This window comes from Ctenopharyngodon idella, chromosome 6 (assembly GCF_019924925.1).
Source record: "Ctenopharyngodon idella isolate HZGC_01 chromosome 6, HZGC01, whole genome shotgun sequence".
NCBI lineage: Eukaryota > Metazoa > Chordata > Actinopteri > Cypriniformes > Xenocyprididae > Ctenopharyngodon > Ctenopharyngodon idella.
Genome location: NC_067225.1, coordinates 7,936,932 through 7,953,272, shown reverse-complemented (window position 1 = coordinate 7,953,272; position 16,341 = coordinate 7,936,932). Strand labels below are relative to the sequence as shown.

The window sequence follows — 16,341 nt, the reverse complement described above, 5'->3', positions numbered from 1 at the left end:
ATGTAAAATCATTCATCAAATTCTAACATAGCTGATTCTAAAAAGAAAGAAATTATGTTAAAAATGGAAACCGCCAGTAGGCGGCAGCGATTCGCTGTTTTAATGAGTGAGCCACTTAAATCGTTCATTCAGCCAATTCGTTCAAAAGTCAGATTAATTTAGGAAGAAAACAAACACCGATGTGAATAATTTTGTCATTGATAATTACAGACTATAGAAAAATGAACTAACAAAACAGACGGCTGTTTTGGTAACTTGTTACAGTTACACTGATAGTTATGGCTAAATTGCAATGGATTAGCTAGCTAAAATATATGTGTAGTGTACTTAGCTATTACACAATATTCTCATACCTCCATCTCAGTACATGCTTTAACGTCCCTCTTTGACCAGCATTTTAATATAGTCGGCTGGGCAGCGGTTCTCTTCATTTTTGGTGCTCTCTCTCATTCAAACAGTAGAGCACCACTCGCTTTGTTTTGGTGAAAGTGCGACGCATTGGTTGGGCGTTACCAATCGGGAGTATTTTTTTTCTTTTTTTGTCTAATTTATTATGACAAACCCCACTACCAGGATGAGCTGTAATGTAGCCTTGGTGAGGTGGGTTGTAACAATAATAGGGTTAAATTAGGTACATAGATTTCATTTTTCCCACCAAACCCCACTAACAACCCCAATTCATTATAGCATTACTAAATGGGGGAAAAAGTGAGACAACAATAATAATAATAATAATAAAAAACAACCTTAGAGTTACATTTTATTATAGGGTGTCTTTGTTACAGTGTAATAATTATACATCAAATAATTACTGAGTATTAATTACAGCATGTAGGCCTACTTATATAAGGTTTATGTTTAGGGTTTAGTTCAGGGTTAGTTGTAAGACGTGTAACAGGGACACTGTAAAATAAAGTTACAAACATTTGTAACTTTCATCAATCTCCAATCTCATTAACAATGAAAAGAGACCCTTTCAAACCAGACCTTGGAAGAATAATGGATTTTAATATAAAGAATTAACTATGTACCTATTCTGTTGAGGTAACAGTAAATATTTCATAGTTTTGTCTTGTATTTAACCCTCTGATGCATAAATTATTAACTCAGGATAAAGAAATCTTACTGTTTCTTTTTACATCAAAGGAATATAATCCCCAATCTTTTTAATTATGTATATTGAGAGTTACATAAAGAATATTTGGTCTTTTGTTCTATAAATCGTATTATTGTATATAGTTGGCAACCATGTCTGGTGGTTTGGACAGAGATTGACATTATTATTAATACTATTAAAGCGACTTTGGTTTGGATCATAGACTGTGGTTTGGATGTAACATCACAGTGCGAAGTAGTTGCGCTGGCCAATATGGCGGCCATTTTGAACTTAAACTGACACCTAGTGGTTTGGATGCAGCATCACATAAACGGGAAAGTTTTCATTTACGGCTGAAATGCATCATTCGCACTTATCCAAGATTAAATTAATATGTGAGCGAAAGTGTCTAATATAACAGCGTGGTTACTGAGATAAGAGTAGCATTCGACTAGTCATGTGATCTCAGCTCCCCTGACAACCCATTCATGTCAAATAGGCTACACAACAGAATTTATTGTGTTGCTGATATCAGTTTTCATCTCGTCAGTACATTATTTCAAACACGTTTCTAAAGTACAATCCATTTCTTTATGTGTAAAACACTTTATTTTAGAGTGTCCTAGCTTTTTACACGTTACATGTACTAGTAGTAACTATACATTATGCATAATTGCCTGCAACTAACGCTAAATCAAACCCTATAGTAATTACATGTAGTTAATAGACCCTTTTCACATGTCCGGGTTTCTCGAAGCGGAAGTCGTCTTGCTTGGGTAAAATTCTATGGTGGTGAATGAGAGAATACATATTTTTGTGTCCCCATATTCGCAAACAGCAAAAGAAAAACTCTAACAGTGTTTTGATAACGGCAGTCATATGAGAGAAAGATGTCAACTTTACCGTCACTCCCACAGCCGCTGTAATAGAAACACCGTCACGGCAGTGGTAACTTTTTTTTTTTTGTAATTTGATGAAAAGGTAATTCAATACTAAGTATAGTGTTATAAATGTCCATACATTCACGGTCCGTGAAAAGGGTCCACAGTGGATGTTTCATCGTGGATGACAGCAGTGATGTTTAAAAGTTTTTTTTATATTTCATATTGTTCTTCCATTGTTCTGCTTTCAGACTGACTCATCAGAAACACAATACGGTCAGTCACACTTTCTTACTGTTCATGTGTACTCAGTGCATATAAATAGGTTTACAGATAACTGCAGTATATGCTTTTCATTGGGAGAACTTACTGTACATACAGAATACATACAATTAAATGCTTGATGTTAATTGCATGAATATTATTTTTTAAATATTTACTTTTTATATTTACATTTAAAACACAATAGCTCTGTACTGTTTAGATGACAGATGCACAAAATACAGAACACATCATATCCAAGATGAAAAATTGTCAGCTTTATTATGAACAACATTCCAGAGTTAAACAAGTGAAATACCTGCTAGAATTATTTTTTTAATTTTTATTTACACATATCTGAGATCTGAACGCTGACAGCAGAAACTACTCTTCAGAAATCAACAACATCCATTTTTAATTGACTAATTTGAGTAAACACCTGGTCTGATATGATTCAGATGATAACTTATTACATACTAAATCTGATGATGTCGAATGTAAAAATCAGAGGGTTGGGTTTTGGAGGCAGTGCCGACTACCAGGGTTTAGGTTTAGTTTAGATTTTTTTTGAGCCTGACAGGAATAGAGGGACCGTTCTCCTCTGCTGTGTATCTATTATGGCAATGTCAAAAATATTATGTACAAATTTAAAATGATACAGAATAATACATTTAAATCTTTAGTTACAAGTACAGTTATGAGCATTGTGACGATTGTGATATTGCACAACTTGCCGTCATTGCGATACTATTTGTTGGAAAAGTGCAGAATACTTTGTACAGAACACTGAACTGGTTGACAGAACTGAAAGAAAATAATAAATGTGCCACGCCTAATAGCTGTAAAAATAAGACACTTGGGGAAAAAAACCTTTCCAAAAATAAAATCTCAGTAAAAGAAAATATACACAGTGTGCAAATGACTTGGCATTAACAGACAGGGAAAAAAGGGAGAGCCCCATTTTAAAACAGTCTGTTGCGCGTAATGGAGCATGTTGATGGAAAAGGACGACGTTAAGATCCATACACATCCACACGGAATTCACTGACAAATTCACCTCAGTTTCCTCTCTATACAACACAATCTTTTTTTTAATTATTAGCAATATAATATATTTTCTTGAACTTCCTTTTTTTTTTTCTATTGTTTTTTTTTTTTCCCATATTGACTATGGGAGGTGATGTTGCACCATTTTTCGCAGCGTGCATCTTTAGTCCTCAACTGTACGGCAGAAGGGGAAGGGGCGGGACTTCCTGTTCTGATCAACCAACAGTAGCTTAACAGGAGGTTGAGTGGCATGTCTCGGCATGCTTTCCCAGAGTAGGCTGGTGAAACTGAAGGGTGAATGCGAGTAGTGGTTTTATTCTGAGGCGTTGAGGGGGCGTGGCTTTACCGAGTCGAGGATAGCACGTGACCCGGTACCCAGCCCTCTGCAGCAGGTGATTGGCTGTTTGCAGGTCGGTAAACCAGGCACATGTTCTGCTGATTGGACGCCAGGATCTGCACCTTCTCACCAACCACTACGCAGATCTCGTCCTCCTTCACGGCATTGTAATCCTGCGTTACTAGCACCGAAGACAGGCCGTTACACTCCCCCTCGTCCAGCTCCTAGAGGACAAAACCACACACACACAAATTAACACATTTGAACGAAACAAAACATTAGTCTAAATTCTCATCATGAATACACTACCAGTGTATACCGAATATACAGAGTGTATTACTGTAATTTTAATCAAATAAATGCAGCTTTGGTGAACATTAGAGATATCTTTCAAAAACATAAAAAATATAGCTGCGAGTAGCAATTATCGGGGTTCAAGCGCATTTAAGCACATGCATAAAAAGGTATAATGTTTTAAAGGAACACTCCACTTTTTTTGAAAATAGGCTTATTTTCCAGTTCCCCTAGAGTTAAACAGTTGAGTTTTACCGTTTTCGAATACATTCAGCCGATCTCCGGGTCTGGCGGTACCACTTTTAGCATAGCTTAGCATAGTTCATTGAATCTGATTAGACTGTTAGCATCTCGTTAAAAAATGACCAAAGAGTTTCAATATTTTTCCTATTTAAAACTTGACTCTTCTGTAGTTACATCGTGTACTAAGACCGAGGGAAAATTAAAAGTTGTGATTTTCTAGGCCGATATGACTAGGAACTATACTGTCATTCTGGCGTAATAATCAAGGAACTTTGCTGCCGTACCATGGGTGCAGCAGGTGCAATGATATTACGCAGCGGGGGGTCACAGGCCGTCATTTTCCGTCGGTCTTAGTACACGATGTAACTACAGAAGAGTCGAGTTTTAAATAGGAAAAATATTGAAACTCTTTAATCATTTTTTAATGAGATGCTAACGGTCTAATCAGATTCAATGAACTATGCTAAGCTATGCTAAAAGTGGTACCGCCAGACCCGGAGATAGTCTGAATGGATTCGAAAATGGTAAAACTCAACTGTTTACCTCTAGGGGAGTTGGAAAATGAGCCTATTTTTTAAAAAAAGTGGAGTGTTCCTTTAAAGCAACACCATGGAACATCTGCTCACGGTTCCCCCATGTGGTTGATAAGCGCAACTGTCTGTTACCAGTGTCATAATTACTGTCTCTGTATAAGCTTCCCTGTGGGCAGCGCAACACGCGTGAATTTGTTGACTAAGCTGACGGAACCGGCGAATACAGAAACCATGTTTGGAAACCCTGTCCACCGACCAGGTAAAGTAGCTATGTTCTACAAATATCATTACATAGTTTTATTTATTGTTACTCCAGAATTAAAGTACAATAACAAAAAGAACGGTAGTATGTTAGCCTAGTTTTTTTGCTCGCATAGTTCGTATGTAGCATTGTTTGCAAAGGGTGTAATTTGTATAATAGAATAAAATGTTGTCCACATGGTTGAGACTTGCATATTACATTGTTTCGAGACATTATTTTAAGGTTGAAAAACTACATAGTGTTGCTTTAATTAGCAAGCCTGTAACAATCTCAATCATAGATGGTAAAGACTTATTACAGCCAGTACAGGCAATTCATCATAAGAAATTTATGGTTCACAAAGCTCTTTAACAGTTATCGAGGTTGAGCCAAAAACCTAGGACTAGCTCGCCTAAGTTGTTTTTTGAAATAATCTCCAATATGTAACGAACGGTTCGATGGACAGCGGCGGTCCTAGAGGCAAAGTTGCTCAGAATGAGGAGTTCTACATTGTGGTATGAATGTCGTGGGTGTGTGCGAAAAATTGCGCGATAAACATTCCTTTACGCACATGAAAAACGCGAAGGCGCCCCCCAGTGGCCGATTTCCTTCAAATTTCTCACAGGCTTCTAGGGATGCGAGTCAAACTTGTTAACCTCGTCTGACAGCTGCTCAAAATTCATTGGCCGATGGCGGACATGTTTTTTGAGATGCACCAATGTCCTCAAAGACAATCATGGCGCCTTGGACAAAGACACTGCATGCCAATTTTCAAGTCAATCAGACTGAATCGGAATGGTGAAGTAGTGATAGCCATTTTCATGGGTTTTTTTTCCCTGTTATAGCGCCACCAAGTGGCCAGTCGGCATGTTCTTTTTTCATGTGACCACAGAATGAGATCTTGCATAGGTGTGCTGAGTTTGGTGAAAATATCTCATTCCGTTCACAAGTTATAGCCATTTTAGGAAAAATGGCTCTGCCCACTTCGAACGTTTTGGTGGCCCTTAGGGACCGTGAATCTAAACTTTTTTTTTTGATAATTATTGACAATCAGACTCTAGAGAATCTTGCAGGTTTGATTCTGTTAGGGCCAAAAACCTAGGACTAGTTCGCAAAAGTAGGTTTTTCAAAAATTGCAAAATACCTAAAAATTTCACCAGAATGATGAGCAAATCTGAGGCATGCATTCCAACGATATAAGACACTTGAGCCTACGCCTAACGTTTTAAGAGTTATAAGCGATTTTATACTTTTGACCGCTGTAGCGCCCCCATCAGGCAGATCAGGGCGAGACTTGGTGACGCTGTAGATGGTGTGAGTACTACCAGCCCTCAAAGTCTCTACGACTTAGTTTGGTCTGCCCGATCACGTTTAGGGGAGAATGCTGATCCTTGGAAAAATTATTACAATAGGGTTTCAGTGTTACGCTCTTTAACTCCTGAAAATCTTAATTATTCCAAACTTTTTAAGTAGTGTATGCAATAAAGACTGGTAGTGTATGCAAATTAAAAATGTTGAGTTTAACATATGTTCTTCTTTATACGGCTGAACACTTCAGGACAAATCAGAAAAAAAGTCTGTTCCTCACTGTCTCCGTCTGTGCCAACCTTGACCTGCCACTGGCATGAGAAATAAATAGCTGGGTGAAAAGCTTAGCTTTGAGACATTTAAAAATAAAAAGTAGCAAGCGGCTCCTCCAGTCTGGTATTCAGTGACAGTGTGATTTATTAGGGACACAGAACGCAGGGTGTGCCAAGGCCAAGCTACAAGCTCACCAGAGAGAGAGAGACTGCGGTGAGAAGAGAACAAGAAAGACTGAAAGCGAGAAATCAGAACAGAAGAAAGAGACCCTGCAGAGAGGAGAAACAGGTACGGAACACGGGCAGAGCTGGAAAACTAGGCCATTCTCCCCACTAAGAATAACTAGCAGGCACCTCTCCTCCCCTCAAAGACAATTAGACTGGAACTTCACAGCACTGCAGCACGGACACATTCAGTTCAGTGAGGAGACGCATCCGCAGACTGCAGAGACTAGTGTACTGTCAACTAATTATGTTTAATTACATCTATCTGGCCTAGATGAGACGCTAATTAAAATGGTCTGGGTAACTAATTGATTTAGTTAGATAATATGCAATCTTATTTAAGCACAGAATTAAGATAATTGGTCTCCTGTCAAACAGGTTGTTTAGGGTGCTTTCACACTAGAGCTTTTGGTGTGGACGTCAGAGTTCAGATCGTTTGGTAGGTGTGAGAGTGATGAGAAATGGTCTGTGGCAGGGGTTTTAAATTGTTTGATGCTAAAGACCACTAAATATGATGATCCCCTTACTAAAATATAAAGGCAGCTACACTACTATTCAAAAGCCTGAGGTCAGTGTAATAATTTCAAATAAACACTGTTCATTTGAACTCTCTATGCATTAAAGAATCCTGAAAAAAAATATGGTTTTCAGAAAAATATTAAGCAGCACAACTGTTTTCAACATTGATAAGAAGAAAAAATGTTTCTTGAGCAGCAAATCAGCATATTAGAATGATTTCTGAAGGATCATGTGACACTGAAGACTGGAGTAATGATGCTGAAAATTCAGCTTTGCATCACAGAAATAAAATGGGAGGCTTCTTTCAAAAACATTTTAAAAAATCTTATCGACCCCCAACCTTTTGAACAGTAGTGTACATATTTTTCAGGCATAAAAAACCTATTTATACTGTGAAAAATAAAATTATTATAAATATAATGTAAAATAGTATCTGGAACATATTTATTTATTATATATTTATTAGGTTGACGCCTTTTTTTTTTCTTCTAAGAATTTGTGATCATGATTTCTGACCAGTGTTTAGAAATAATAATGTCAAATTTGTAATAATAAATCAGTAATAATGTCAAATTCGGTAGATTTAAAAATATATATAAAAATTATATTTTACTTATTTAAAGTTGTATTTATTTAGTTGTTGTATTTAGTATAAAGTTGTAATAATAACAAAAAGCCTATCTAAAGCCACTTTTTGTTTATTCAATGCTTTCATCTGCCACAATAATGTCTTAAAATATCTTCATTTGGGTCCCTTTCTTCAGCAAACATTGATATGTGATCAATTTGAATAATTAATTGCCATATTAAATTATTTGCTTTAAAACTTGTAAAAAAAATAGCTAACTGCTAACTTCTAGTTTACATGTGAGATTTGTGTAATATTTTCAATCATGCTCACCTCCTCTGCATGCTTATTGGGCTTGTGGGCGGGGCTTCCATTGGGGGCGGTGTTGGGTTTGAGGGGGGTGGAGGGGTGAGAGGATGAGGAACGGCTGCTATTGGACAGCTGCCTGGTCAAAGAACCTACACTCTCTTTCTTGTGGTATTCCTGTGGGTTCTGGAGAGCTGATCAGAAACACATGAGCAGCAGGTTATGAATGATCCCGACAATAAAAATGAAATGAAAATGTGTGAAAAATGAAATAAACAGCACTGAGAATTACCAAGATCTACCAAGACACCAAATTCCACCCCCCCCCCGAACCCTTTTATGCTGCGCTCACCAGTGAGGAAGTTGATCTGCAAGTCCAGTAGTTTTTGGATGCTTTGCACCCACTCTTTCTTGATGTCAATGTTAGCAGCCTGTAGCGTCAGTCTTTCAGACGAGCCACGACATAACAGCACAAACTTACAGGGGTCGCTTTCCACATGTTCCTCCATGCTCAAGTAGCTCACCTGCAAAAGGTCAAAAAAAAAGTTGCATAACATAAAAAAAGACTTGTTTATTTACTCAACTTGGATCAACTTGTGCTGAATGTACCTTGATGCTCTTTTTAAACTGGTACCCCGGTGTTGACGACCCTTTCCGGAGCAGCTCGCTGAAGATGACGATCTGTTCGAAGAGGAACACTCTGCGCTCTTTACTGCGGGACAGAACGCCAGAGTCCTGCTCTGTCACAAAGAATGTGTCCTGCTGCAATAACTTTCCCTGAGCCGTCAACTTCCCCTGTGCAAAGAAACATAAGCAGTCCTACACTGTAAAAAAGTCTGTAAAAATAGGGCACAATGTATAAATATGAAGGAATTTTTACAAGTGTTTTCACCTGTATTTTGAATTATGCATTGCATAGTGTTGTGTTTTAGGGTTAACATAAATTTCCGTAAAATTACTGGATAATGTCTTGGCAGAAAATTACATTTTCTGTTTTTATTTTTTACAGTGTAAGCAATAGCAATATTCCAAGCACTTACTTCTGTTTCTGTGATTTTCTAGACCTGCATTTTTTGGTGCAGTTGTAGAATGTATTTAGCTGCAGTGTGTACATGGCATGTGTGTCTTTGTGACCTTTATGTCATCTTTAGGTAGCAGTTTACTCTTTTTGAGTGCAGTATGTGCAATTTTTCAGAAAATTACCTCGACATAAAATAACTGCAGTTTTCTGTACCAACTATTTGGAACTTCATTAGTTTGTTAGTCTATTATGTTCAAAACAGTTTAGTTTTGATGACGGACACCACATTTTTATCATTTTTTGTTTCTAAACATCTATATGGTGAATGTGATTTCACAAAGTACAACGTGTTCCTGGAACAACATTCCAATCAACCAATCAGATTTGAGGGACAATTTTACAGTTTATGTCAAGTTTAGGCTTACAACCAGGGTTAGAAATCAGGCCTATATATAACACCTGTGCAGGCGTCCAATTGGGACATAACGCCCCACAGCGTGGACATCTGATGTGGACGTGCATGGCTTAGAGTGGGACGTCCAAGCTGAGAAATGGGACGCCCATGCCAGGATTTGGACGCCATGATAAGACGTTCTTTAACCAGCCATATCTCTGGAACGGCGCGGCACAAAATTCTGAAAAGCTCGATTTGAGGTCTCAATGAGACCTTTCGAACGAGACTGGCCCCGAAGTCCGGGGTGGTCACTGTGGTGAGTTAGGGTCCGCGGGCATCCAGCCTGACTAAGCTGACCACGGCTCACTATGGTCGGTGTGTGATTTCAGATTTGACTGCAATGGATTGCTGGAAGTCTCGACTTTGAGATTTTAAGCTCTCTGGATCTCTGAGATCCAGGAGGGTCAACAGCTGATGCCTAAGGTGCCTTTACCCTGGGCATGTTAAAAATTCAAATTTGACCACAATGGATCGACGGATCCGATATTGGGTGACCAGTGGCGTGGGTTCTCTGGAACTTTGACCGGGTGTATCTTGAGAACCAAGCCGAGATGGGGCTCCATACTCTGGGGTTAGGTGCTTCTACATCAGTGTTATTCATAATTTCCCTCTAATTTTAGGGATGAGTTATGGGTAGGGTTAGGTTTAGGGGTAGTGATTAGGTTACGACAAAATTTTCAGACAGGAATGTTGTTCCAAGATTAACAAAATGATGATGATCCAGGAACTTACTTGGCAAAATCACTGTGACCGCATATTATATACACTTTTGCAGCAATATTTACATAATGTGTAAAATAATTTTAGATATAGTCAATGAAAGTCACATTTTACTAATGGATTTCTGTTGAAAATAAAGTATGTTATTGTTACTATTACTACTACTGTATGTTACCGAAGTCTAGCCTCAAAGCTCACAGCTGATTGGTCTGTTGTTAGTGAATATTCTGAGGTGACGTATGCTTTGGCACTTCTAGTTTATCTAGAGATTCAAGCTGTCACCATGTTTCCAATATACACCTGATGCTCGCATTATAATACTAGTCTATTATTATACCATTAGATGCAACATGCTGCTTTGAGAAATTATAACTGTCAGAGTAAATTTGAAGCATTTATTGCTTCTGGCAGTCATCCAAATGCAATTCACCTTAGCAATTACATTTGTAATTATAATAATTACAGTTACAATAAATAACAATTTGCAGTTTATTAACTTCAGTTTCATGAAGTGTTTCTGTGCTCGGTGAGAGGTGAGTTTACCTCATAGCCCTGCAGTCGTCCAAGATTCATCATGTCGTTACACTGTTTGGGCACTAGGGACATCAGCTCAACTGCTTTCTTCAGGACAGAAATGACAGACCAGCAATGTCAATACATGACTGGACACTTCAAACATAAGCGTATGAGGCGCAGAGAATTGATTTAGGTTCATACAGAATTGCTTAGGTCACCTACCTCTAACTCTTTACAGTCCAGACCTGCTTTAGTGCTGTACTTCAAAAAGTCCTTCAAATAACAAATAAAACAAAGACACTTAAAATAGGATATTTTGACCATATAACATTGTTATTGTTAACTAAAACTAAAAATACATTAAAAAAAAAAAATCATGTTAATTTAAATCAAATAAACTTTAACTGAAATAAAATATTAAAAAAAAAAAAACCCTTTATTTCAGTTAGCCTAATTTACAGTTATTTTAGGTTGAAGCACTGAAATTACTAAAACTAAAACTGAAATAAAGAATTAAACATTTTAATATTAATAAATAAAGTATTAATACATACTGTAATAGTATATTAATTATACTAAAATAACACTGACATATGGTAAATAATAATAATAATAATAATAATAATAATAATAATAATAATAAGAAGAAGAAGAAGAAGAAGAGCAGTAATACCATTTGAAAAATGTACCATTGTAATCATAACTAGGTTTGCTTGGGCATTGCTATAATAAACACAGAATCTTACAAGCTGACATAAAATAACTGGAGTGTCTGTCTGTTTTTGCTAAAATCTCTTTTGCCGTCTGTGACACTCTTAAGAATGGAAGAGGGGTGACAGACTAAACTGACATTTTTTTCCAATTACCCATCAAAAAAAGAAAAACAGGACCACTGCGCAAAAACTGTAATAGACTGAATTAGGACACAATTCAGAGTGACTTATGAATGCGTAATTGTTCCTTCAGGGCTTGCCTAGAGAGTATATGTTTATGCACAGGATTTACATTCAATAAACACACTGTTCTGACTCTGCTTTTTATTTTATTAGTCACTTAAGTGGAGAAGAACCTGAAAAAATCCCTCGGTAAACAATAACCATCTGCTAACGCCCACCCGCTGAGAGATGTGTATGTGGGTACAGACTCTCTGATTCTCCAACAATGTAAATGAGGCTTGAAAATCATAAAGTGTGATGCTGGCATAAGCTTTTCTTGGGGTTTTTAGTGTGTTGCTATGTCGTGGTTAGGGTATTCTGGATTGTTGCTGGGTCAAATGTCTCTATTATTATGGTTCCTAAATACACAGCCATTTAAAAGTCTGGGTCAATAGGATTTATTTTCTTCAAAGAAATGAATACTTTTATTCAGCAATGACTCAATAAATTGATCAAAAGTGACAGTAAAGACCTTAAAGGATTAGTTCACTTCAGAATTCAAATTTCCTGATAATTTACTCACCCCCATGTCATCCAAGATGTTCATGTCTTTCTTTCTTCAGTCGAAAAGAAATTAAGGTTTTTGAGGAAAAACATTCCAGGATTTTTCTCCATAGAGTGGACTTCAGTGGGGTTCAACCGGTTGAAGGTCCAAATTGCAGTTTCAGTGCAGCTTCAAAGGGCTCTACACGATCCCAGACAAGGAATAAGGGTCTTGTCTAGCGAAATGATCGGTCATTTTCTAAAAAAAAATAAAAATGTATATACTTTTTAACCACAAATTCTCATCTTGCACCGCTCTGCGATGCGCCACGGATGACGTAATCATGTTGGAAAGGTCATGCATTGGCGCATCGCAGAGCAGTGCAAGATGAGCATTTGTGGTTAAAAAGTATATACCTTTTTATTTATTTATTTTTTGGAAAATGACCGATCATTTCACTAGATAAGACCCTTATTCCTCTGCTGGGATCGTGTAGAGCCCTTTGAAGCTGCACTGAAACTGACATTTGGACCTTCAACCGTTGATCCCCACTGAAGTCCACTATATGCAGAAAAATCCTGGAATGTTTTCCTCAAAAACCTTAATTTCTTTTCGAATGAAGAAAGAAAGACAAACATCTTGGATGACATGGGGGGTGAGTAAATTATCAGGAAATTTGAATTCTGAAGTGAACTAATCCTTTAACATTGTTCTAATTTTGTTTTTAAATTTATGCACCAAAATAAAAAAATGTATCATGGTTTCCACAAAAACATTAAGCAGAACAACTGTTTGCAACATTGATAATAAGAAATGTACCTTTAGCAGCAAATTAGCATATTATAATCATTTCTGAAGGATCATGTGACACTGAAGACTGAAGTAACGATGCTGAAAATTCAGTTTTGAATCACAGGAATAAATTACATTTTAAAATATATTACAATAGAAAAGAGTTCTTTTAAATTGTAATAATATTACTGATTTTACTGTATTTTTTTTATCAAATAATTGCAGCCTTGGTGAGCATAAGAGACTTCTTTAAACAATATTTTAATAAAACCTTACTGATCCCACATTTTTTAATGGTAGTATATGGCTCAGTTTCAATGTAAGTCTATGCTATTTTGGTGGGAACTATAGGGTTTTTTCACACTGCGCTTAACCCCGGGTTATCGTCTTTCTAAACCCTGCTTTTAACCCTGGGTAAATAAATGTTTCACACCTGTAATTTAGAAGCGGGGTTAACACCACTTTTTACCCGGGTTATGAAACTGCTTTTGTGCTGTTAACCCCGCTTTGCAGTGCCAAACTTGTACAGTGTGAAACAAAGCAGTGTTAGAAAGTTATAGCTAGAAGCTTAGTAACAGACAGCCGATTGCGTGCCTCATATTCAAGTGCTTTGTACAGCCACACAAACAACGCACGACACATTGTATAAAGAGTAACACTGCGCACTGTATAAACAGTACCTTCAGCGTTTGAGGGGAAAAATGTGAAACGGCGACAGAAAACGTGACAACTGGAGTGAAGAACAGACCATTTCATTCTTACCTTTACAGTCCGAAAAGTCCATTAAGGACAAACTTGATAGTACAGTCGATAATATACAGTATGAGGATGCGCAATGTTAGAGCCTGTGTGTAAACAGTCACGTACTGCATTCAATCAGTGACAATGACACTGCAAATATGCAAATAAGGATGTTAACCCAGAGTTTACATGTACAGTATGAAATGTCAGCTTACGAATACCCAGGATTAATTGTTAACCCCGGGTAAATTATAAGCAATGCGAAACGTGAATCAAGATAACCCAGGATTCCGTTTATCCGGGGTTTAGAATGACCCAGGGTTAACTATTTCAAGTCTTAAAAGCCCTTATGTTTGCCATGGTATGATTTGTAAGGGTATAAGTCTCATCATGACTGTGTAATTCAGTGGCTAATACCTTGAGCAGGAGCTGGTATTTGGTGATCCTCTGGATGGGTTTGATCAGGTAATCACTGATGGACAGTCTGGAGTTAATCTCCTGCTGCACCTCCTGACAGAAACTCCAAGAACATCAGCAAACAGAGCACTTTACTTCAGAGGAGACATAACTAAGCTGCTCAAACACACTCACCTCGAAGAATCCGTCATATTCAGCCACAACAAACTCTGAGCGGGGCTTGTTCTGACAGTAGATGACATACATGTGTAACCTTCTCTCCTGCAGAATAGAGGAAGACATTTGAATGAAGTTTACTACAACACATAGACACACACAGAGTTTATTCTGTTGAACTCACATGCTTGATAAACAGCTCGGCCAGTCTGTCGTGGTCCTGCAGACATTTCTCCAGTTCACCAAGGAAGAACCTTTAAAAACAACAGAAAACATTTTGTGACGTGTATAAACTTCCCTTATTCAAACTGAATAAGATTTTCATCTGAAATTCAGTCTGTTTCCTTGTTTAGTATGCATCATTGCTAATATCAACAAGGAAATTTAATGCACAAGTTTTGCATGCTGATTATTTGGCTGGTATAAAAAAAGACAAACTAGAAAAAGACGCCATTGTATGAAAACCGTGTGAGAGACTGTGACAACCTTTGTAGAGTCAATACACATTACCATTCAAGTTTGGGGTCGAAATATTATTACAATTTAAAAGGAACAGTATTCTATTTTGGCAAATCTAAAAATCAGTACTCCAGTCTTCAGTGTCCTTCAGAAATAATTCTAATATGCTGATTTGCTGCTCAAGAAACATTTATTATTATCAATGTTGAAAACAGTTGTGCTGCATAATATCTTTTTGTGTAAACAGTTACGATTCTTTTCAGGATTCTGTGATGGAAAAAAAAAGATCAAAAGAAAAGCATTTAATTGAAATAGAAATCTTTTGTCACATTATAAATGTCGTTACTGTCACTTTTGACCATAAAAGTATTTATTTCTTTCCTAAAAAACCTCCTGAAATTTTACTGACCCAAACTTTTGAACGGTAGCATACCAAATATATCAAATTCTATATATTTTTTTTGCTATGTAAATCAATCAACACTCCACAAAAAGGCTTTTTTGGACTTTGTAGTTCTTATTTAATGAGGATTATTTTCGTTGGTTCCATTAAATAAAGCAACAAAACTTTACTGAGCATGTTATTAGTTATTGTTAGTTTTTGACCAGCTGTAAAAATCGTTTCTAGCATTAGGTTTTGTTTAAGAAAATAGCTGTGGTTTACTCTTTATGCCAGTCGTAGATTTGATGAATGTTCCCGAATACGATCTTATCCTTCCCCGTCATGTCCTCCGGAACACCTTTTTCCCCAATCCTTTTCATAAAGCCCTGGGGATAATGAGAAAAACAGACATTTGGAGACTCTACTTAATAATAAATGTTCCTCTGTGGTTCTATGCGACACTTATACATTTAGGAAGAGTTGGTAACACTTTATTTTAGGGTCTTTTAACTAGTTGCTTATTAGCATGCATATTACTAGAATATTGGCTATTTATTAGTACTTATTAAGCACATATTAATGCCTTATTCTGCAAGACCTTATTCTACATTCTTAATCCTACCCAATACCTAAACTTAACAACTACCTTACTAACTATTAATAAGCAGTAAATTAGGAGATTATCGAGGGAAAAGTCGTAGTTAATAGTTTATATGTGTTCCCGATACTAAAATGTCACCGAAAAGTCTTATCAATTACCATTTTGCACTGTATATGGTTCTCTGGTGGAAAAAAGGTTCTTAAAAAAAATGTTCTTCAGATCACTGTAATCATTTCTGTCCTACAATTATTATATAAGGTGACAAATACAAATCAACTGTTTTGATTGTGAACAAAAGTATCACAGAGGTTTAACCAAATGTTGAAATAATCTGCGTCATGACAGGACATCTAAATTAGTAACGTGACATAGATAACATATGTGCACCTTTCTGAATGACTTTGCTGTTATCTGTCACATACCTCAACTATAACACCCAGATCCTTCACGTAGTCTCTCTCTGTCTGCACCATTTCATTTAAAACAAACCTGTAGACAGTAGAGATATGAAAGATATCAGAATACACTATAA

The 16,341-nt window shown here is 36.9% G+C and overlaps 1 protein-coding gene across 4 annotated transcripts in view; it reads right to left on the bottom strand.

The window, feature by feature from the left end:
• Positions 1-2,494: 2,494 nt before the first annotated feature.
• Positions 2,495-16,341, bottom strand: part of kalrnb (kalirin RhoGEF kinase b) — a 96,263-nt gene continuing 82,416 nt past the window's right edge. For all 4 annotated transcript variants that reach the window (XM_051897361.1, XM_051897362.1, XM_051897363.1 and 1 more), the window contains 11 exons: positions 16,232-16,298; positions 15,491-15,594; positions 14,552-14,621; positions 14,386-14,472; positions 14,212-14,304; positions 11,065-11,115; positions 10,870-10,947; positions 8,741-8,926; positions 8,484-8,655; positions 8,159-8,325; positions 2,495-3,846 (listed from right to left, as the gene is read on the bottom strand). In XM_051897361.1, the coding sequence (XP_051753321.1) occupies positions 3,628-3,846; positions 8,159-8,325; positions 8,484-8,655; positions 8,741-8,926; positions 10,870-10,947; positions 11,065-11,115; positions 14,212-14,304; positions 14,386-14,472; positions 14,552-14,621; positions 15,491-15,594; positions 16,232-16,298 (1,294 nt within the window). In that variant the 3' untranslated portion in view covers positions 2,495-3,627. The remainder of the gene's footprint in view (positions 3,847-8,158; positions 8,326-8,483; positions 8,656-8,740; positions 8,927-10,869; positions 10,948-11,064; positions 11,116-14,211; positions 14,305-14,385; positions 14,473-14,551; positions 14,622-15,490; positions 15,595-16,231; positions 16,299-16,341) is intronic.